The 25,126-nt window shown below is 41.4% G+C and overlaps 1 protein-coding gene across 2 annotated transcripts in view; it reads right to left on the bottom strand.

Annotated features, from left to right (window-relative positions):
• Positions 1-9,337: 9,337 nt before the first annotated feature.
• LOC146026060 (serine/threonine-protein kinase Nek4-like) overlaps positions 9,338-25,126 on the bottom strand; it is a 55,357-nt gene continuing 39,568 nt past the window's right edge. The window contains exons 9-14 of one of the 2 annotated variants that reach the window (XM_083156408.1): positions 23,299-23,400; positions 22,948-23,058; positions 18,480-18,617; positions 17,513-17,582; positions 11,966-12,104; positions 9,338-11,077 (exon numbers count right to left, since the gene is read on the bottom strand). In XM_083156408.1, coding sequence (XP_083012534.1) covers positions 10,954-11,077; positions 11,966-12,104; positions 17,513-17,582; positions 18,480-18,617; positions 22,948-23,058; positions 23,299-23,400 — 684 coding nt within the window. In that variant the 3' untranslated portion in view covers positions 9,338-10,953. The remainder of the gene's footprint in view (positions 11,078-11,965; positions 12,105-17,512; positions 17,583-18,479; positions 18,618-22,947; positions 23,059-23,298; positions 23,401-25,126) is intronic. The other variant, XM_083156409.1, reaches the window with a different exon arrangement.

Below are 25,126 nucleotides of genomic sequence, written 5' to 3'. Positions count from 1 at the left end.
GCGTCAGCTCAGAGAGGGGTATATCTGGGATTGCAGCCAGGAAGTGAGGCCTCTTTGAGTCTGGATTCCCACCCTCCCTACCCTTTTCTTTTTCCACGTGCTATCTGGCCTGACGCCATTTCACCAAATTCGGCTAGCATGCCATAGTTTTAGTTTAACCAATCGGCGAGAAGGCGCTCTCGACCAGCAGTCAGGTGGGGTGTCAGGTGGTCACTGTGCGGTATTGCCCCCCCTTTGCCAAGAAGGCGGGCGAGTCCCCATGCTCCGGCTGGGGGCGTCGGACACTTCCTGGAAGGTCCGCGTCATGCAATAGAAGGGGGCGGTATGTCCGTCACAGCGCGGGCTGTACCCCACGTGAAGGGGTGTTGCTAGATTGGGACGCTACGGTCGTTACCATGGCAACACCCGGAACTGGGGCTGGTCTCAAGTGCTTTCTTTGCCATCCCTTATACAAATAGGGGTCATACCATTTAAATAAATATTCATGACCTTTAACCTTACGCAGTTGGTGTCCGTGTCTTATTTCAGTTAAGGTTTGTCCAGTTATTTCTAGGCTTAAGAGTTAAGTTAAGGTATAGAAAAACAACAACAACATAATTCCCTAGGAGCCTTATAAGTATGTGAAAGGCAAACTTAAGTATTTGCTCAAGGTTTTGTGCGGGCAGGGAGGGTTTGTGGGGATTGGGTGGGGATAGTCACTGTTCATTAAAAAAGTCTGATGGTTTCAATAGGGTGCCCTGGTGGGTGGTGGGGTAGATAGATTTACATACCCTTAGTGGCAAGGTGTTACAGGCGGCTGGCATCCCGTCCGCTTGTAGTGCACCCTGGCCTGCACTATGAGTAACTTGTCTCAGTGTTGTCCCCTTCACAAGCCTGCGGAGGGGCAGCACTGTTTATCAGTCCCTCGCCGATGCTTCCGTCCCCCTTCCTGACCGAGACCCGCGTGCACCGCTGGGCTCGATCGTCCAGGTACTCTGTGCGGTACCTGCGTGCTGGCACCCTGCGTGCTGCCCGGGGGGGGGTGTCCATTCTGCCTTCTTCCCGGCGTTATGTGCGGTACTTACGTGCTACCCGGGGGGGGTTGTCCATTCTGCCTTCTTCCCGGCGTTATGTGCGGTACCTCTGTGCGGTACTTACGTGCTACCCGTGGGGGGGGGTTGTCCATTCTGCCTTCTTCCCGGCGTTATGTGCGGTACCTCTGTGCGGTACTTACGTGCTGCCCGGGGGGGGGGGGGGGGGGGGGGGGGGCATTCTGCCTTCTTCCCGGCATTCTGTTATATATTCTGTTCTATACACGGCACCTATAGAAGAGCCACGGTGACAGTCAGGAACGTGCTTTTTGCCTATATGAAAGCACGCCCCTGTCACTGAGGCAGCGCCACTGGGACCAATCACATCTGCCTCAGTGACAGGGGTGTGCTTTCATATAGGCAGAATGCACGTCCCTGTCACCGAGGCACCGCTATAGGTGCCGCCTATACACCTTTTTTTAGTGGGCTTTTACAGCCCAGTGCTCAGCCCTGCCCCCTGCCCGCCCCCTGTTTCTGTTACTGCACTGTAGACAGTAAGAGGCACCGCACTTAATGCCTCCTAAATTAATAAAAAAAAAGGTAAAATGATTATAATAATACAAAACATATACTTATGACACATAATATGTGTCATAAGTATTTTCTTTGTATTTTTTAATGATATTAATCATTAATGACAGGGGAGGCTCTGCCTCCCCTGACTGCACGTCCCTGTTGGATGCTCACCACCAAGGATTTTTTATCATTTTTTAAGACACTCTTTCATATCTTGTTCACACTTCTTACTGTTTTTTTTTTTAAATATTGCAGAATTTTTAAACAAACATTTAATAAAAGTTCATTTTTATTCATTATGGTTCGTTATATAGTACGGAATACGCATCATGTGTGTCCTTCTGTGTAATGGGCATTACGGTAAGTGGCTTTATGTGTAATGGATATTACAAAGTTTGGTAAAATGTGCAATGGGCATTACAGTGTGTGGTATAATGTTAGGCCATGCCCCCTTTTGCCGCACAAGAGCCCCGCCTACTACAATTCGGCGGGGGGGGGGGGGGGGGGCGCGAAACATGCCCTTGCTCCGGGCACTGTGGCACCTAGCTACACCAAAAACACCAATTTGTTTTGATTTTCCTTTATACTCTGTTGCTATCATTTTTTTTAATTTCATTTATAATAAGCTGAGCTGACACTTCATTAGAAAGCCGCTCAGTTTACTTGTTTGAGCTGCTTTCAGCTTGAAAGCCGTCCAGTGTGTATGAGGCAGCAGTTAGCACTGATGTGCACTCCTGCATCATTGCCGTTCCGGCAACTCATCTGCTGGTATTACCAGCAGATGAGCGATGGAGTGGATGGCTTTCCATAGTGTCCTGGAAGGTCATCCACCGCAGGGAAAATTGCAAAACGGGCGAAAAACGATCAGTGTGTATGGATCTTAAGGGGTGTGCAATACGTTTCCATATGTGCAGAGCATAGGTAGAGAAGACACCATCTCACTGGTTGTGAACTATAATCTCTGGCGAAAGTTCTTCTGAAATGTTAAAGGCACAGAATAAGCTGCACTGCGCAAAAAAAAAAAATCAGCATGTTCACGTCCTTCACAAGCTCGTTATGGAGCTCGAGAAGCCACTAACAGATATTCTGTGACTGCAAGAGTTGTTGGTAAAAGCAGGAGTGTTTTGACAGTCTGCAAACTGCTTTTGGGGAGGAAGCACTGTTCCCAACATATGTATTTGAGTGGAATGCAGAATTTTGGTATGGGAACCTGTCCCTACAAGACAAGAAGCAAGACCGTTGATCTGTGTCTGCCGTTACCAAGGACAACTGCTATTTGGGCCATAGTTGAAGTGAACACCTGGGTGACATGGCCTAGTAAGTGGAGATAGGCATCTCAACGGGATCCATCCGCTTGATGCTCCATAGAAAGCTTAACCAAGGTTTCTGCATGCTTGCTGCCCCATCAGCTGACTCCAGAGCAGGAGGAGGTTGGGGTGATTTGGTTCTGTGACATGCTGGCCAAGTTTGATGATGGTTACTCAAACTCTGTCTTGTAGAAGATCAGTAGTGATGAAACCTAGATCGACAACTTCAACCACAAGACTAAACAGGCTGCGCAGCGGACCCCAGTTGGAGATACAGTGCCACAGAAGTTTCAACATGAGTGGCCAAGTAGATGGTGATCATGTAGCTCCTGTACCTCTTGGGCAGCAGTGCATTGTCACTGTGGACTGGTATACTAACCCGGTTCCGGTTGATAGATCTACAGTGTCTAGATAGACAGTCTATAGGTCTACCCCAAATGGTTGACAGGGTCAAAAGGTAGGCACATGACAAGGTTGACATGATTTATTCACCATCCATGTTGGCATAGTGCGAGAATATAATAGTGTGCCGAGTGTAGCTGAGTGAAAGTATGTGTTACAGTATTTGGAGGTCTATATGGACAGTTGTTGGCATTGACACGGAATTGTGAAAAAATCATAGTTACATAGTTACATAGTAGGTAAGGCTGAAAAAAGACTTGCGTCCATCTAGTTCAACCTGGTATAGATATCCATTGCTGATTTGGTTGGTTCTGGTATTTTACAGACAAATTATATTTCTTATTTGTACCCATGGATGTTTTTCTCCAGTAAATGTTTGTCTAACTTTGCCTTGAACGCATTTAATGAGCCAGCCGTTACCACCTCTCTGGGAAGAGAGTTCCAGAGTTTGACTGTTCTGACCGTAAAGAAATTCTTTCTACTAGCTGAATGAAATCTTTTTTCTTCTAATCTATACTCATGCCCTCGCGTCCTAGATTCCTTTCTAGTAGAAAATAGGGTGTGTGACAGTTCCTTATATTGGCCCTTGATATACTTGTACATGTTGAGCATGTCCCCCCTTAAACGTCTCTTTTCTAATGTAAATAGTCCCAAATTGCTTAATCTCTCCCCGTAGCTTAAATTCTCCATTCCCCTAATAAGCTTTGTTGCTCGCCTTTGGACTTTTTCTAATTCTATGATGTCCTTTTTATAGTGTGGGGCCCAGAACTGTACTCCGTACTCAAGGTGAGGTCTTACCAATGCTTTATATAGTGGCATAATTACCCTTGAGTCCCTAGTTTCCATTCCCCTCTTAATACATGCCAGAATTTTGTTGGCCTTTTTTGTAGCTACATTACAATGGGCACTACATCCTAGATTGCTGTCTATTTGGACTCCTAGATCCTTTTCAAGTATGGAATTACCCAGTTCCTCTCCGCTAAGGTTGTAACTTGCACACTGGTTGTGTCTCCCAAGGTGCATAACCTTACATTTATCTACATTGAACCTCATCTTCCATTTTTTTGCCCACTCATCTAGAATTGCAAGATCATTTTGAAGCATGGTGACATCTTCTGGTGATTTGATGACTTTGCTAAGTTTTGTATCGTCCGCAAAGATGGATACATTGCTGAGTAACCCTATCCCAATATCGTTAATAAAAATGTTAAACAAAATGGGCCCCAAAACCGAACCCTGGGGCACTCCACTTAGTACCGGTATCATATCTGATACGGCACCATTCACAACCACTCTTTGTTCTCTATTACATAGCCAATTCCCTACCCATCTGCAGATATTTTCACCCAATCCTAGGTTCTCCATTTTATTAATCAATCTCTTGTGTGGGACAGTATCAAATGCTTTAGCAAAATCTAGGAAAATCACATCTACAGCATTTCCATTATCAAGGTTTTTGCTAACCTCTTCATAGAACCCTAGTAGATTAGTTTGGCATGAACGATTTTTCACGAACCCATGTTGGTTAGTACTGAGTAGAAGGTGATGATCTAAATATTCCTGGATACCATCCCTTAAAAATCCTTCAAATAGTTTACCCACAATTGATGTTAAACTAACGGGTCTGTAATTAGCTGGATCTTCCTTTTTTCCTTTTTTGAATATTGGCACTACCTCTGCTATTCTCCAATCTTTTGGTACTATACCTGACGATAGTGACTTGCTAAAGATATAATGTAGGGGGGTAGCTAGTTCATCCCTTAATTCCATTAATACCCTCGGATGAATCCCATCTGGCCCTGGTGACTTATTTGTTTTGAGTTTGCTTAGCCTCAGTATTATTTCTTTCGGCGTGAAATCCACAATGAGATCTGGCTTATTTGTCCCGTTTGTGGTAAATGTTCGTTCCACAGTCTGCTCTCCCTTAGTAAATACTGATGAGAAGAACTCATTTAACAGTTTTGCTTTTCCCTTGTCCTCAGTAACACTTTTTCCACTAGTATCAGTTAGTGGGCCTATGTTTTCCTTAATTAAACGTTTACTATTTATGTATTTAAAAAATTTCTTTGGGTTGTTTTTGCTTTCAGTGGCTATGCACTCTTCATATAATATTTTAGCTGCTTTGATTACCCCTTTACAAGTTTTGTTTGATTCTTTGTATTTTGCGAATGCCTCCTCATTCAAGTTATTTTTATAGAATTTAAAGGCTCTGGTTTTATTGTTGATAGCTGACCTTACTTCTTTGTCCAACCATGGTGGCTTTTTTTTGTTGAATTTACCTTTAGTTACTTTAGGAATGTATTCAATAGTTAGTGAATCAAGCACCTTTTTTAGAGTATCCCACATTTCCTCTGCATTTTTTCCCTCCATAACCGTTTCCCACCCAATTCCTGTTAGGGCTTCCCTGAATAATTCAAAGTTCGCTTTTCTGAAGTTTAGTATTTTTGCAGATCCTTTTTGATGTAATTTACTGAAGTTGATTTCCAGTGAAACCATATTGTGATCACTATTCCCTAATTGTTCAATTACTTTTGTGTTTGAAACTAAGTCTGTGTTATTTGTTAATACTAAGTCCAAGAGTGCCTCATCACGAGTTGGAGTTTCTACCGTTTGTGTAATAAACTGGTCTTTAAGTAAGCTTAAGAACCCATTGCTTCTTGCTGATTTACCTGTTTCATTTTCCCAATCATGTCACCCTTTTCATGTATGTTCCTTTCCCATGTCTACTGACTGTTGACTTTCCCATGTTGACCTTTTGGGGTAAACCTATTGATTGTCTAACTAATAATCCACACCAACACTAACTAATGCTTGCCACAAATGCTGGAAGCCATTTCCATTTTAATTTTAGAACCACATTCATTTCAAATTTAGGATATAGCAGTATGGTCAAAATACAGACTATTGTGCCCTCTGCTCTCCCATCCAGCCAATATAATTATAGGACATGAGAATTAGCATATTTGTGAAATGCCATTAGTGGGAACTAGAATAATATTTCATAAGAGCTATTAGGATCTATCATTGATGAGATGTAGGATTTTTTTTTTCAATTAATAAAACACTCACAAAACTAGTAATGGTGCTTTATTATCCAGTTTTAAAGTAGGCATTTAAAAATAAATAGAGATAAAAACAGTTATGATGTGTACACACGGCAGCTATGCCGTGCTATGCGAGTCCCGATACGATCAGATGGTATCGGAACTCGCATAGCACGGCATGCTGCAGAGGGACAATTTAGACTATATAGTGCAGATCTGCACTATATAGTCTTGGCTGCCCTCACTATATCGCTGCCGATTTGCGCTCACTCGGGAGCGCGCATCGGGCTTGTTAGCCCTAAAAAGCCGACAATTAATATGCGATATGGCTTCCGATGTTCACTATATCGGGAACATCGGAAGCCATATCGCCCCCGTGCTTACACACCATTAGAGATGCAGTGATACATAAAATATGAGAGCTGAGCAGCAGGCCGGTGTCATAGACCAAAGGTGAGTTGCAGGCGTTTGTACTAGTACCATGGGGAGAAGTGGGTGGCTGGTAGGAGACATCGGCCCGAATTGGGTGGTAGGCAGGTGGGAAAAAAGGCCCCAGGTAGTAATTAGGCGAAGATAGGTGCTACAAGCCCAAGACAGCAAGTAAGTGTCAAAAGCTCAAAGTGGTAATTGAGCTGCAGGTAGCTGCCACAGACCCAATGTGGTATTCAGGTGGCAGGTATGTGTCAAAGCCCAAGGTGGGAATCGGGTAAGGAAGGCAGGCAGGACCAATATTTTATTTGGGCAGCAGGTAGGTGGTATTCAGTTGGCAGGTAGGTGCCACATGCCCAATGTGGGATTTGGGGGGCAGGTAGGTGCCACAGGCACAAGGTGGGATTCAAGTGGCAGGTAGGTGCCACAGACCTAAGGTGGGATTAGGATGGAAGGTAGGTGCTACAGGCCCAAGGTTTTGTTTGGGCCGCAAATGGACCTTATTCTGATTGAAATGCAACGATGCGAAGTTCGTAGTGATGTGTGTCTTTTCAAGGCCGCCCGCCATTCGCAGGGCGAATTTGCCCACACAGATGCAAATGGATGTGGACCATTGAATGATGTGGAGCATACAAACAAAACTAAGACATTCTTAGGTGTCTTAGTTTTGCGTGTGTCCTGTACGATTACAGGGTGGGCAGCTTACATCCGGTGATGTCAATTGCCTGCCCCGGTACCTGTGTTATCGGGACATTACTATGAAAACACCCAGTGGTTTCATGAGAATGCCCATGAAGAGCTGGGCATTCCCATGGGCACATACCCTGGCCTGCCACCCCGCCTGCACTGTTTTGTGCAAGCGCCCAGCGAACACTACTCACCGTGGCCGCTCGCACACAGTGCATGCACAGAATAAAAACATTGCGCTCTCATGCAAATTTGCATGGGAGCGCACAAACCAGAATAAGGTCCTATAGGTGTTAAAGGCCCAAGGTTGTATTTGGGTAGCAGGTAGATGTCAAAAGCAAAGGTGGGATTTGGGCAGCAGGAAGGTGTGAAAGGCCCGAGGTGGGACTCCAACAGCAGGTAGGTTGCAAAGCCCAAGGTGTGATGCTGGTGGAAGGTAGGTGCTACAGGCCCAATATATATATTGGGCAGCAGGTAGGTGTTAAAGGCCGAAGATGGCATCCAGATGGCAGGTAGTTATAAAAGGCTGACGATGCAATTGTGTGAGGTGCACTATGTATATATGTGTGTGTAGTGTGCTGTGGGTGCGTATGTGCAGTACTGTCTGTACAATGTGTGTGTGGTATATGTGTATTCCCAATTATTCCTAATTGTTCAAAGCCTCCACCATAATGTAGAATGTGTTTGCATTCATACTCAATGACGGCAATGAAATCAGGTGTGTTCCTTTGTCAACTGTTTCCCAGATCGTCAATCTTTTTTCAGATCATCAATCAGGGCAAATTGAACCTTGGTGTTTTTTATATTTCTAAGTGAAATTTCACAAAAATGGCTTCAAGGTGCACACCACCGGGTCCAGTGGGTCTGAGTGCAGCGGTCTCCGCAATGCAACAGACCTGCACACACACACTCTTCAACTTATTATATAGATTTTAGTTATCCACAAGTACAGATTTGGTACTGTGTGTGTGTGTGTGTACGTTCAACCAGTACTTCCAGGTGATGAATCTGTTTGGATTAGAAGTTATCTGTAAAATGGGTAATTATATCTACCAATAATCACGTACTGCCTACTGTATATCACTGTAGCATGGACATAAAACAGGGCTCGACAAATCTCGGGGGGACAGGTTGCCCTGGCGGTGTTCCTGCTAGTTTGTGTGGGGCCGGGGTGCCACGCACCCGTTTTACCCTGTATTGGTACGCCCCTGCCCTGTCGCTGGAAGGCTGAGCGGCGGAGGGGTGGAATGCGGCTGTCAGAGCTGTGCTGACAGCCGCTCTCATTAGAGGTCAGCATGGCAGGGGGCGGGATGCGGCTGCCACAAATTACCGTGGGCAGGTGCTTGGATGGCGGCGGAGGCCGGTGAACAGTACTCACCCTGGGTTGCTGGTTCTCAGTGCAGGCCGGTGATCCACACAGGTGGCCGGCGCAGATGATGCAGCTACGTCATCTTCATCCGCCACCTGCCCTGTCATCTCCGCCCGCCACCTCTGTGGATCCCCGGCCTGACCACCCGCAACCCGGGTTAGTACCCCTACCCCTTTCACATTGGCCAGGACCCTGGGTTGAACCTGGGAACAACCCTGCTCCATAGCAGGGTTGAAATCCTGGCAAGTTTTTCCTGGAATTTTGACCCGGGAACCTTACAAATCTGCGCTAGTCGCAGGTTGTTCCCGGGACCAACCCGGGAAATTAGGCTGGTGTGAAAGGGGTATAAGTCACATCAATGTAAAACAGTTAATCGTCTTGCTAAATAATTCTACTAGAAGGACAGCAAGTACAATTGTATACATTAATCATTTTGGTTTATTAAACATGAAATGATGATGAAAGTTGGATCTTCAAAACATTTTCTTTTTCACAAGACCTGTACCACAAACATTTAGTGAACACCTGTGATACTTTAATATGTATACAAAGTTACATAGCGCTGAATTGAAATTAAATCCATGAAGTTCCCATTAGAAATAAAAATAAGCATTTATACAAGATGGGTAGAGGGCAGGAGTAACAAATACAGAGAGCAGAGACCACTTGCAGCTGTGGCGTTACAGATTAGCATGCCAGAGGACAAGATTAACCAGGAGGTACCAGGGAATATTGGCTGAGAGACGGAATAACCTGATCTGAGGGGAAACCTTCTGTACATGAGCATAATAATTATTCACAGATTATTTTGCTATACTGTTCTAGGTGACTGAACTAGCAACTTAGCATTCTCCATAGGCAGAAAGACAGGACATGTGAACATGAAACTACTTCACAGCTAATTGCCGCCTAAAATCCCTGTGGCTATTCAATTAAATAATATCCCCCCCCCACACACCTAAAGTAGGAAATTAGCACATGCAAACCCACTGATTCTGCATAAAGAGCCTAATTCATGTTTGTAAGTGCAGCTAAAATGCACATCATGTTGTACTGCACGTGGGGCACATTCAGAGAAAGTTAGATTCCGGTGGGGTGTGTTCAAATTGAAAATCGAAATTTTAGTGTAAAAATGAAACAGTCTAACATTTGTGGACTACATGTAAAAGCAGCCAGTATTTATGTTGCACAGGAAAAGTATGCAGGGTGTTTTAGAATTTAAAATCTGCCCCACCTACAGAAAAACATGGTTTTGCCTAGTTGCTCGTTTTTTACTTACAGTACAAACACAATTCAGGCTTAAACTGCAGATTCAATGGGTGGTATTCAATTGTTATATCGCACCCAATCTCCCATCTAAAGTGACAGGAGATCATGATGCAATTTATATTTTTGCGCTCGTTATGGTCAGATTTAACCACACATTAGTGCATTCAGCTCACCAGGGATAGCAAGCTAAAATACTGTTGAAAAACAATTGAATACCGCCCAATGTGTTTTTTCCACCTGTGATTTTGACAAGAATCTCCTATAGGAGTGTAGAGTAAACTTAATGATGTTGCAGTTCCAATGGCACTTTACCAGCATAGTTCAAAATTGAATTGCACCCTAATGTAATATTTCCAACATATGCCTTGTAATGTAGTCTTCAAAAACATCTCTAATGTCCTGTAATTGTAACACAAATTGTAACATTCCATTGTAAATTTGGCAATATTAAAATATGGATCCGATATGATTTCCCGGCGGTCGGGATCCCGGCGGTCGGAATCCCGACACTGGAATCCCGACCGCCGAAATCCCGACAAGGGGGGGACATGGATCGCCCCCCCTTGCGGGCTCGCTGCGCTCGCCACGCAGCGGGCCCGGTGCCTCGCTACGCTCGGCACGCTATTTTATTCTCCCTCTATGGGTGTCGTGGACACCCACGGAGGGAGAAAGTTTCGGGATTTCGGCGGTCGGGATTCCAGTGTCGGGATTCCGACCGCCGGGATCCCGACCGCCGGGAAATTAACCGCATCCCTTAAAATATATTGCCATGGATGTTCCCTCTGTACAAGGGGAAAAAAAACAGAACAGATTTCCATATAAAAATGCAAAAGAATAAAAGTGTAAAAAATATATGGTTTTCAGAAATTGCCTATCACAATCAATCTACAATTTGAAATTATCTTCAAAAAATTTAAGTTGTCGAATTTTCTGGTTGTAGTCATCATACTGGTCTCCCAAGAGTTTCTGTAACTGCAACTGCAACTGGGAAATAAAAAAGGCAAACGGATAAGTGAAATACAATGGGGCAGAATTCCAGAAACACACAAAGATAAAAATAAAATAAAATTACTAAAACTACAAAACTTTTAGAAAAATAACAACAACACTTTTAGAAAAATGACTTTCAACGCAACTTTGTATTGCTGTTAGAGAGTATATTACATTACAACCCTATGACAATTGGAAACTATGTTTACATTACGGTTTTCTAGCGCAGAGCAAGTCATCGTGCTCTCCATTGGAAAGCTGTTTTGCTTAAATAAATATGCTCTTCCTTACGATCTGTGAGATTAATAATTATACAGTACATAGAAATTAATCCAGTCCTAATTTATGCAAAAGCAATATTTTATTATTATGGTGCCAACGTCATTATTATAATATAATATTCATACAGGCATATATTCAGTGACTTTTGCGAGCTGTAACAGTGTGCCGTGCTAACGGCTCGCTGTCACAGCTCGCATTTGGAAACGGCGTGTGGCCACTAAAACAGCGAGGCTCACGGCTACACGCAGCGGGCTCCCTGCATTAGCCGCCAGCCTTGCTGTTTGGGGGAATCCTCGTCGTCATCTGACAGCGAGGGTTTTCCCAGAATATTGAAAAGGGTGAAAGGCCGGCCGCATTGAATACGGGCCTTTGGGGCAGATGTATTAAGCTTTAACAAGAGATAAATGCAAGGGTGATAAAGAGAGATAAACATCCAGCCAATCACCTGCTAACTGCCATGTTACAGCCTGTGTTTGAAAAAAGTCAGTAAGCAGGTGATTGGCTGGAGGTTTATCTCTCTTTATCACCCTTGCATTTATCTCTTGTTAAGGCTTAATACATCTGCCCCAGTGTGTGTACTGGAGGCATACATGTACTTACTGTACCTCTTTCTGCCTTTCATCTTTCTTGTTCATGACAACATGCATTTCCTCCAGGACCTTAACTCCAAGACCCTGCACAACATCGGCCCTCAGAGCTTCAATCACTCTGCGGAATTTCTCGGAAACCGTTACAGTATCTGAACAAAGGAACATGTGACATTGGTTTATTTTAGGGTTTTCTGCCATCCAGCTTAAGAGTTTCATCATCTATTTCCATACAGTATATGAAGAAACAAAAGTAAAGTAAATTAGGGCTATTTACTCTTGAAGTATAAGAAGAGGAGAATTATTTGGGGGCTCTTGATGCAGATGTAGGACTAGCTCTGACGATAGTGCCGGACACTTTAGGGGGCTGTACTATTTTTTGGCAATTAAACATGGTCATCGATCCATTATAAAAACATAAATGCATTATATTCCAGTAGTAGTCTGACTCAAATTTAGGATTAATCATGTGGTTTTTCCAAGTCCAGAGAGATATTATTAGCAAATCCTGGTGATGTTGTAATTACGCAATAGAGGCAGTGAGTAACCCTGGCCGATCGCCTGCATCATTTTTTTCAAACTATAGTCCTCTTTGAGTAACCCTCCTCTTTATGACTACCATATGTGCCTAAAGAAGCAATTTGTTTAATACGGCAGTAACTTTGAATTGCAGCGTGTGGGGTTATATATTTGCTCCAATAGCTATTATACGTTTTAAAGATCCAAAATGGCCGTGCGTTCCACAGCCTTAGTGTGCAACGCAAGTCCGGCCAGTAAAATGGGGGGCGGGTCCCTTAGGCAGTAGGAACTACAGATGCTTGATGCCGCTCTCCGGGGAGGCAGTAACTGAACACACGCTAAGCTCAGATGCGCGTCGCGGAGTGATGACGCGCTATGCTGTAGCGCGAACAGCGACTTCCGGTATGTGTCTCCCTTAATTAGACCTGTCAGGTCCCAACAGAGAAAAGTTCCAAGATGACATACATACCAATAAAATCAATTATAACCCGCATACAAATTGCAGTTTTTTGTTCCGCAAATGGTTCTCACTGTCTGGTAGAGAAATAAATCATCTTAGATCATTTTATAATTTAAATACATTGAACATGACTTGTCAACAATTACAGTCTTAAATCTCCAAAAATAGCGAGAGAAAAAAAAAAAAAAAAAAGTTCTTTTTTTTTTTTAATAATACATATACATCAAGTCTAAGTGTTTACCCCTTAGAAGCATTTTGATAGCTATAGCAAAGTTCAGCCCATTAAATACAAATTTCATCAAATAGCAGTTTAACTTACCCTTTTGGAGGTGTGTACCGGTGAAAGGCTCAGTGGGAATGGTGCTGCCATATCATCCAGCTTAGGTATATATAGGGCAACACCATGACATCACTTCCTGTGATATTCACTAATTATTTAATTAATTGGTGTAAGGGTTATCTGGTTCATGGAGTTAATTTTCACATCTAGGTAACCTCTAATAATCCCTGTCATTATATGGTCCCAATGTTTGATGAATACTAGTAATGTTTGCTGTGTTTGAATGTTTTTTTTTTTTTTTTGTGGTCATTATCAGTGTTACTTATAACATCTATGTTTTAGTGCTTCAAATTGATTGATAGGTCCTTATTATAGACGTGAGGCTATTACGATGTATATAGTCATACTTAATTTTATAATGGACTTGTGATAAATATCTATCTAATACATAGTGTTATTCTTAATTGATGGACTATATTCCCTCCTACTTAAAAGTGCTTAATATGTGTACCATTATATCTTTAATTGATATTGAAACTTAGTGTTAAGATCCATGATTATAATTAGTGCATTTTTTTTTTTTTTTTTTAGTGCATTATAATTATAATAATTAGTGCATTTTTTTTTTTTTTAATATATACTAAGTGCTATTCTGTGACTGTATTATAGTAGCTATTTCACTCATCAATTTATTGATTGAGATAAGGACTCTTGTCCTGTGTCTAAATTTATAGTTAATTAAAGTGGAAATTTAAGTATTGGAGTTTACAGAACTAGACTCAATTGGGGAAAGGTTAATGTGTCGAACTTTGCGTTTGCATTAACAAATTATGCTCCTGTACAATCTAAATCATCATATTTGTCAGGCTACCTATACTCTGTTAATAAATTCCAATTCACAATTTTATAATTCATAACAAGAAACCCACTAGTGGGTTTCTTGTTATGAATTATAAAATTGTGAATTGGAATTTATTAACAGAGTATAGGTAGCCTGACAAATATGATGATTTAGATTGTACAGGAGCATAATTTGTTAATGCAAACGCAAAGTTCGACACATTAACCTTTCCCCAATTGAGTCTAGTTCTGTAAACTCCAATACTTAAATTTCCACTTTAATTAACTATAAATTTAGACACAGGACAAGAGTCCTTATCTCAATCAATAAATTGATGAGTGAAATAGCTACTATAATACAGTCACAGAATAGCACTTAGTATATATTAAAAAAAAAAAAAATGCACTAATTATTATAATTATAATGCACTAAAAAAAAAAAAAAAAAAAAAAAAAAAAAAGCACTAATTATAATCATGGATCTTAACACTAAGTTTCAATATCAATTAAAGATATAATGGTACACATATTAAGCACTTTTAAGTAGGAGGGAATATAGTCCATCAATTAAGAATAACACTATGTATTAGATATTTATCACAAGTCCATTATAAAATTAAGTATGACTATATACATCGTAATAGCCTCACGTCTATAATAAGGACCTATCAATCAATTTGAAGCACTAAAACATAGATGTTATAAGTAACACTGATAATGACCACAAAAAAAAAAAAAAAAAAAACATTCAAACACAGCAAACATTACTAGTATTCATCAAACATTGGGACCATATAATGACAGGGATTATTAGAGGTTACCTAGATGTGAAAATTAACTCCATGAACCAGATAACCCTTACACCAATTAATTAAATAATTAGTGAATATCACAGGAAGTGATGTCATGGTGTTGCCCTATATATACCTAAGCTGGATGATATGGCAGCACCATTCCCACTGAGCCTTTCACCGGTACACACCTCCAAAAGGGTAAGTTAAACTGCTATTTGATGAAATTTGTATTTAATGGGCTGAACTTTGCTATAGCTATCAAAATGCTTCTAAGGGGTAAACACTTAGACTTGATGTATATGTATTATTAAAAAAAAAAAAAGAACTTTTTTTTTTTTTTTTCTCTCGCTATTTTTGGAGATTTAAGACTGTAATTGTTGACAAGTCATGTTCAATGTATTTAAATTATAAAATGATCTAAGATGATTTATTTCTCTACCAGACAGTGAGAACCATTTGCGGAACAAAAAACTGCAATTTGTATGCGGGTTATAATTGATTTTATTGGTATGTATGTCATCTTGGAACTTTTCTCTGTTGGGACCTGACAGGTCTAATTAAGGGAGACACCTCGTGAGTCGATTACCCGGTATTCTGGAGAATAGGGGCTATCCCTCGATAAGGGGACCATTAAATTCTAAACACAAATATCAAATCCCTGAATCTTGGTAAAAATTGTATTCATCTGGCACATAGTATGATACCGATAGTAGTTGAAAAAATTAACCTATTTATTTTAAACGCTTAGGCGGACCGCTAAATAAAAATCTATATCAGAGATTATAGGTTAATAGGGGTCATCCATACATTTTTTATGTTCTAATCGACTGTTTACTTATACAGACAGTTAATTTCCACTGAAAATATGTCTTACTAGTTCAACCAATTCCATACTGGAGATAATCATATAGGAGGAACTCTCCAACCACCCAAACCCTTAAAGGTATATTTCTAATTAAATTTGATAAGTTTGTAGCTAGGCCTTTATAAAGGCGATTACACTAAAATTATCTACAGTCATTGAATCTTTATATGTCCACAGCTACCAGGCTGCAAATTCACCGATATAACCTTTACAAGAAACTACGAGTTCTTGATCCAATATTGACCACTGGATGAGAGCTTTCCAATAAGAGTGTAAGTTCAGTGGTAGAGGGGCCCCATTGAAATTCACCATAATGAAAAGAACTGTCCCCTTAAACAATCTGGACTAACTAAACAAATGCACAGTGTAATAATATTCTAATAATAGTGTATTATCTCCATCAGGTATCTATCCATTCCTGGTTGGTGTTTTATCCCACATACGAGATTCGGGGAAATTGTTTCTAATAAGTTCGGTACGTCACCTTTGTGTTACTTATAACACACGATGAACATCGCAATATTTATATATTTTTTCCTTTCACCTATTTGTTCTTCACCTGTTCCTCCCTATTCGTGTAAACTTTTTAAATACTAATCGTTTTACTTAGTTGACCTTGCCAGTCTATTTTTAATCATGATTGTTTAAAAGTGGAGTCCATTGATGTTATATTATTGTAAAAATGTATGCACAGTCATCTATTCAAAGTGTTTATTTCTATGTTTATAGCAAACCCCTGATGAAGTCCCTTGCAGGGACGAAACGCGTTGGGGACATCTGTTTGCTAATGTGAAAAACTTTTTATGATCTGGAATATTCACCACTACTAAGTGGTTTTAAAGACCTTTTAATAAATATTTTCAAAGTTTTGGACTTTACTCTTATCCACGTTATTATTCATCAAAGGCTAATAGAGACCCAGTACTTAAAGGCATAAAAAAGGGCGCCAACTCACAACTGCTATCCATATTCTTCTTTCCCCCATCCAACAGGGGTTCTTGTGAGTACGGCAGCCAGAGTATAATATCAAACAAATAAGTGGCGCGAAACAAGAGTCTGTTCTCTATGTATATATATATATATATATATATATATATATATATATATATATATATATATATATATATATATATATATATGTGTGTATGTATATATATATATATATATATATATACATACATACATACACACACACAAACATACATATACACACACACACAAACATATACACACACACACACACACACACACACACACACACGTTTCCTTTATGCCCAACAAGCTAATGAGTCCCTACAGAGAACACTCCAAGAATGATTGATCCATAAGACAGGATGACACAATCCTATCCTATATCTGAATACCACAAGACAGAAACATAAGGCAATGACTTGCTTGATGGCCACACAGAGCAGTAACACAGAAAATTAACCTCCGAAAACAAAGTCAAACCTGCAAAGCCAATAGTACAGGATCATTAACTAATGGAGTAGGCACCATGGTTACTCTACCCACAATATACAAACCACTGACAGTCACTAAATAGCAGCAGTTCATACTAGGAAGTATAGTTACTAAGGGCCTGATTCAGACCTGGTAGTAAGGCTGCAAGTTTTGCAGATGGACAAAACCATGTTGCACTGCAGGTGGGGCAGATGTAAAATTGGTGAGAGTTTCTTGTTTCTCAAAGACTGAAGATACCTTAAACGTTCCCATCGGCTGCACCCCTACTCTAACTGCCAGCAGTGTCCCCCAGAAAGTAGAATTGAGAAAAAAAATAAATAATCTTTAACACAACTCACCGGATAGAGATATTTCTTCTTGAGATTGTTTTAGTCGTCTTCTCTCTCTTGCGGACAAAGGACGATGATCCTTTATAGAAGCAAATTGAAACAGTAAAAGATGACTGCAGCGTAAAGGCAAAAGGTTTAGAAGTCAAGTTATATCCAGTAGATGGCAATAAGGTCAAACCCATGAAAATACACACAATTAGAATGAGCCATCAATCAAAAAGCTTCATTATAAAGGGCAAAATAAAAACCTTTGTGTTGTGTAAATATAATCCCTATTACTTTTTCAACGCATTTGTCACTTCTACTGCATCTCATTACATTTTTAATGAGTTATCCGCAACTGGAGGTGGGTAAGGGAGGGCCGCATGCCCCGGGTGATGGATGAGCTACCCATAGGTAGATGCAGGGATGGGGGTGGATTAGAAGGACCCAACCCAAATTACTGCCTTGCCCGGCTGACAAAAATCCTAGTTTCAGCCCTGATCTCCTGGTACAGTCAACACAACCCCACCCCCACCCGCTACGCAATCAATTTAATCAGGCTTGAATGTAATAGTGGGAATTACTTTTCAACACAATTCTGTTCAAGCCGATGATCAAAGTCACTTATTGTTATATTTATTTGTTCCACACTATGGGGTATATTCAGTGCTCTGACGGCAAGCTATGACATGAGTAGGGCCGATAGCTCACCATCAGTATTCAACTGCCCCCGTCACTCACTGTTTCCACCTTGCTGGTTCTTATCAGCAAGGTGGAAATGGCAAGTGTGGCTATCAAAATGGCGGGGCTCATCACAGAATGCAGCGGGCTCGCTGCATTTGCGGCAAACCTTGCCATTTAAGAGAATCCTTGCCAGTTTCCCCAGAACAATCAATACAGCGAGCCACACAAACCCCCTCACCGGCGGTATTGAATACCGCCCAATAATTCCACCTGTGTTGCAGTTATTTTGCCAAACACAGACATTACAGACCTGAGAGGAAGCTCTGTTGTGGTTTGAGCAGTCTGCTGATGTAGTGCCTTTTCTCTCTGGGCTGCTGTGGGATTTTGTCAAAGTTCGGTGATGTATGGCAGGAGGAGAAGGTAGAGGTCTCGGGCATAGCGCAGGAAACTAGGAAAACATCAATATTTTGCATAATTATTAAGTTTTTGCAACCAATGACCTTGTGGAGAACATTTAACAAAATAACTAGGCGGTAACTAGGAATCCAGTTGAACTTACAACATTCGATAAAGGGCCATTTACTATAATCAGGTTCCAATTGCATTTATAAAGAAAGTCCAATTTGGAGGACCAAAGATTTTCTTTTATTACTGCTAATAATTGCTGCTTTCTTCTGAAAAACATTGGTGCCATTTTCAATTTTTACGCAAAAACACAAAGGATAACTTCCCAGATCTAGGTGTTTTTGCGATAACAAAACAGAGTACAAATTTTTCTCTTGACTTGGGCAGGTGTATAAAAAAAAAAAAAAAAAAAAAAAAATCCACAATACTGACAGATATCAGGGCCAATTGAATAGTCAGTAGAAATCTTTTAGCCGTGATAAATTGAGGCCAATTGAATATGCCCATATGTGTGCTAACTTTTCATAGCCATTGTCCATATAAAATATTGCTTATTGCTATAAAATGACATTTGGTTGATATAGGAAACCTCCATTTTAACTCTCTCTCTCTCAAAGGTTTGATACATATAAAGGACTAGTAAGCCCGCTTGAAGCAAATGCTTTGAAAGCCAGTGAATGTAGTTTCACTTGCTGCCAACAAATGGCAGTGTAAGCCCGCTCTAAGCAAATCCTTCCCAACCTAGTAGAGGTAGATTCACTTGAGGCCAACAGATAGCAGTGTTTCGGAGCCGCACGGACATATATATAAATGATAGTTTGTTGTTAGTTTCCTTTTCATAAGTTTTAGAAAACCCAGGATTTTGATAGTAACTAGAGAATCAACAACTCTCTATATCAGCTTTCATGCAATAGCCAGATCTGGAACATTCATAACCCACTGATAACACAGTCAAAGCCATCTTGTATTAAGGGCCGAGAAGCCTGACTGGAGCAAATCCATCTTGGATTGCACCTGTAAAAGGAATGTGTGCATTTTGTATCCATGGTGATGATAACGACTCAAGTAAAAAACACTTTTATTAGAAAAATGATATACATTTCTAAAACATTTTTTAATCAAACCACCAAAAACAGTATCAGTACTACTAAATATGGGCAGTACCAGTAAAACCTAAATGACAGTTATTAAAAATTGTAACTTCCAACGCTTATACCTAGGCCCACAAACCCGCCCTCACTGGGCGAAGGGAAGCCATATACAATGGGCCTCAACAGCAATAAAGTACTTAAGGGTATACATCCCTAAACACATTTCTGATCTCTATAGACTCAAGATCACCAAAATATTAAAACCTATTTTAGCAGAACTGGACAACTGGAGACATCTCATGCTCTCATACCTGGGACGTGTTCACCTACTCAAAATGATCACATTCCCAAAAATATATTATACCCGCTCCAAATGTTACCGGTTCTCTTAACGACCCCCGATGAGAAACTCATCAATACCACATTTCGAAAATTCATTTGGCAAAATAAAAGACCACGAATAAGTTATCTTAAGTTACAACAACCAGTCTCCAATGGTGGAGTAAATCTCCCAAACCTAACACTTTACAATCAAGCCGGAATTATACGATATATCCATGACTGGATTCACACTACAACCAACCACACGGACACTGACATCGACCAGTCATTTTTGCCAGACCAACACTTACTTTCCTTTTTACACTGCCACAAACAGGAACTCACGGACTCAATCATACAAAACCCTCTGCTGATGACGACATGGACTGTCTGGCACCGCACACGACATAAATATTATTGTTTCATTCGTCTGAAGTTTTCATTGGTATTATTGTGTAGTAAAGGTATGCGCAGGAGTGCCTATTCACTCTAACCATTATAAATAGAATATTAACAGCCATCACTCATTGTTTCTCCCACTCCTCAACAATCCTGAATTCCAGGATGGTTCGGCAACACACCCATTTACTTCCTGGAAATCCAAGGGGATAAGACACATTCGGGCCCTGGTTGATAGCACGGCTACAGCACCATTGTCGGCACAGGCCCTGGTAGACAAATATGACCGCCCTGCCTCACAAGCATTGGCGGTTTACCAGGCCCAACACTATGCTAGCTCAGTACTCCGACACCTATTGCCCACTGACCGCACAAATGAATTTGATGCGCTACTCTCTAAACCTACTTCCGGCAGAAAAGCAATTTCAACATACTACCAGACCCTTCACGTACCCATTGACCATTCTAAATCACACACTGGCCTGTCCACATGGCTGCGAACATTCCCTCAACTCACACTAAAACACCTACAACGCTCCTTTCTCTACTCATGGAAAACACTACCAGCCTCAATGTATAGAGAGATGTTTTACAATATCTATCATAACGGTTACCTCTCCCCACACCGTCGAAATTTGATGGGCATCTGAGACACAGATACCTGCCCAAAATGTGACAGCCCCACTGCAACATTCCAACACCTCATGTGGGATTGCCCTACCATTAAACGTTTTTGGAAACAGGTACAGGGATTCTACACTACATTTTTATTGAATCGCCTCCCATTGTCAGCAGAATGGGCAATCCTGGGCATATTCCCAATGGGAACGCCAATCCTTAAAGAAAGCAAAATGATGCTTATAATATCAGCGGTAGCCCGCAAATGTATCTTGCATCAATGGATCTAAAGGGACCCTCCTTCTATACCTCTGTTTCGAGCTAAGCTATTTCACATGGAGTGGGTGGAAACATCCCTCCAAAAAGAAGAACGTACGGAAACGTTTTTCCAAATATGGGAGGGCTTTATCGATTCACTATCCAATGACCTAAAGTTACAAATCCACAAATGCTTTCGTTCCACCCAATGGTGCGAGACCCGTGTCCTCACTGGGCCCAACCCAATAGACCTTCCGACAAACAAGACCTCTGTGTGAGTGGTGGACTGACTCGGGCCACGGCCGCCCCCTAGGTATCATTGTTCAGTAATTTCACATGTTTTTCTTTAAGTTTTCTTATTTTTTAATGTGAACTGTGTTCAAGAAAGATAACAATACCAAAAACAAAAGGAATGTTTCTTGATGTCAATGTGTGCTTTTCAAAAGTTTCACTGCAACTGTGAATTATGTTATAACTATGCTCGGTATTCTTTACCTAGAACGGCGCCCATCGCGACCATCGAATGCACTAAAAATCGGGTGCGACGCGATGGCCGCGATTTCCCATAGGGACCAATGTTAAAAATCAGATTGGACCCGATTTTAGTGTTCAATGCCTCAATGCCCGCGATTTTTACATAGGAAACAATGTTAAATGGGCCACAGAGCCCTAATAGTCACCGTGAACTCTGAAATGGCCCCCACAATTGTTAACGCCACCCCACGATCAACGTCAACCCGAAGCGTGGCGAGCGCAGCCAACCCGCGAGGGGCGGCGGTACGCGTCCTCCGACCTTTTCATGCCCTACTATCCACGTCGGCGTGGAGTTGAGAATAGAATAGTGTGGCGAGCGCAGCGTGCCACCGAGGCCCGAAGCGTGGCGAGCGCAGCGAGCCCCTCGAGGGGACGCGGATACCTTCACAGTTATACGCGTCCCCTCGCGGGCTTCACAGGTGTCCGTGTGAAGCCCGCGAAGGGACGCGTTTACCTGTGAAGGTATCCGCGTCCGCTCGCCACGCTTCGGGCCTCGGTGGATCGCTGCGCTCGCCACACTATTCTATTCTCAACTCCACGCCGACGTGGATAGTAGGGCATGAAAAGGTCGGAGGACGCGTACCGCCGCCCCTCGCGGACTCGCTGCGCTCGCCACGCTTCGGGTTGACGTTGATCGTGGGGTGGCGTTAACAATTGTGGAGGCCATTTCAGAGTTAAAGGGCACTATAAGGGCTCTGTGGCCCATTTAACATTGTTTCCTATGGCCAAATCGCGGGCATTGAGGCATTTAACAGTAAAATCGCGGTCAATCACCGTTTTTACATTGATCCCTATGGGAAAATCGCGGGCATCGCGTCGCACCCGTTTTTATGTAACCGCGATGCCCGCGATTTTTTACCCCCGACGCCCGCGATTCCAATCGCGGGCGCCGTTCTAGGTAAAGAGTACCCTATGCTCAATCCTTAATAAAAAGTTATTGAAAAAAAAAATTGGAATGTACTTGATAGTTTGGCATGCCTGAATAAGAATGTGCCTAGTAATAAACAGCCCCAATTAAAAAAGTTACCTCTAGATGGCTCTACAGCAACATTCGTTTTCATTTTGTGCAAGTGGGGGAGGTTGTAGTTGTCAGTTAGAACCCTTAGGTGTTTCTTAGCAAACAATTCCCCATTATGGGTCTACAGCTGTTACCTGCTCAGAATGTTCTGTCGAGTCTTTGATCCTTTTTCTCCTCTTTCTGGATACAGATGGCTCAGACACAGAACTGTGAGGCTGCATTTCAGTTCTTGCCACAGCTTCGGCCTAAAGAAAAACAATGCATGCTATAAATGCTGTTTTGGAATTTGGATAGGACCATCTGCATTGGATTAGGTTGACATTCAAAAAGTCGACATTCATAACATGTCAATATAATGACACTATAGGATCTATTCCATACGGTGCGCAGTGAATAGCGATGTAAGGGATCCCCCAGAATTATTCTACTCCGCGCACTGCTAAATTGGGGAATTACGGTACTCGTGAGTGTTTAATCGTCCGTACCGGCATTTTCCAAATGAAGTGCCTCCCGCAATGCTGTTTGCCCGTGCTAGGGTTTAAAACGGCATCACACCCTAGTTTCTTGTCTGTAGAGTCCATAGCTTCCTGCACACAAATAAAAACAAAAAACATTGGAACCTAGAATTTCTGTAATAAATATGGCATACACAAGTCTAAAAAATTATCTCTTTTTTTTCCATATAGGTTCAAAACACAAAGAAATTAGAACTGCAGAGCTCCAACAGATGCAGAATTTGTAGTGGTGGGTTTGTCTCCATATCATTATTACAAGGAGAGGTGAGGAGTGTGAACATTTAACAAAATAACTAGGCGGTAACTAGGAATCCAGTTGAACTTACAACATTCGATAAAGGGCCATTTACTATAATCAGGTTCCAATTGCATTTATAAAGAAAGTCCAATTTGGAGGACCAAAGATTTTCTTTTATTACTGCTAATAATTGCTGCTTTCTTCTGAAAAAATTGGTGCCATTTTCAATTTTCACGCAAAAACACACAGGATAACTTCCCAGATCTAGGTGTTTTTGCGATAACGAAACAGAGTCCATTATTGCACATTTTTTCTCCTGACTGACTTGGGCAGGTGTAAAAAAAAAAAAAATCCACAATATTGACAGATAACAGGGCCAATTGAAGTCAGTAGAAATCTTTTAGCCGTGATAAATTGAGGCCAATTGAATATGCCCATATGTGTGCTAACTTTTCATAGCCATTGTCCATATAAAATATTGCTTATTGCTATAAAATGACATTTGGTTGATATAGGAAACCTCCATTTTAACTCTTTCTCTCTCAAAGGTTTGATACATATAAAGGACTAGTAAGCCCGCTTGAAGCAAATGCTTCGAAAGCCAGTGAATGTAGTTTCTCTTTCTGCCAACAGATGGCAGTGTAAGCCCGCTCTAAGCAAATCCTTCCCAACCTAGTAGAGGTAGTTTCACTTGCGGTCAACAGATAGCAGTGTTTCCGAGCCGCACGGACATATATATAAATGATAGTTTGTTGTTAGTTTCCTTTTCATAAGTTTTAGAAAACCCAGGATTTTGATAGTAACTAAAGAATCAACAACTCTCTATATCAGCTTTCATGCAATAGCCAGATCTGGAACATTCATAACCCACTGATAACACAGTCAAAGCCATCTTGTATTAAGGGCCGAGAAGCCTGACTGGAGCAAATCCATCTTGGATTGCACCTGTAAAAGGAATGTGTGCATTTTGTATCCATGGTGATGATAACGACTCAAGTAAAAAACACTTTTATTAGAAAAATGATATACATTTCTAAAACATTTTTTAATCAAACCACCAAAAACAGTATCAGTACTACTAAATATGGGCAGTACCAGTAAAACCTAAATGAGTTATTAAAAATTGTAATGTCAAAGGCTTATACCTAGGCCCACAAACCCGCCCTCACTGGGCGAAGGGAAGCCATATACAATGGGCCTCAACAGCAATAAAGTACTTAAGGGTATACATCCCTAAACACATTTCTGATCTCTATAGACTCAAGATCACCAAAATATTAAAACCTATTTTAGCAGAACTGGACAACTGGAGACATCTCATGCTCTCATACCTGGGACGTGTTCACCTACTCAAAATGATCACATTCCCAAAAATATATTATACCCGCTCCAAATGTTACCGGTTCTCTTAACGACCCCCGATGAGAAACTCATCAATACCACATTTCGTAAATTCATTTGGCAAAATAAAAGACCACGAATAAGTTATCTTAACCCCTTCCTGACAGAGCCAGTTTTTGCGTTCCTGACAGAGCCATTTTTTTCAAATCTGACATGTTT

The sequence above is a fragment of the Crinia signifera genome, chromosome 8 (assembly GCF_055691185.1).
Source record: "Crinia signifera chromosome 8, ASM5569118v1, whole genome shotgun sequence".
NCBI classification, from domain to species: Eukaryota; Metazoa; Chordata; class Amphibia; order Anura; family Myobatrachidae; genus Crinia; species Crinia signifera.
This window is presented reverse-complemented; position numbering and strand designations above follow the sequence as displayed.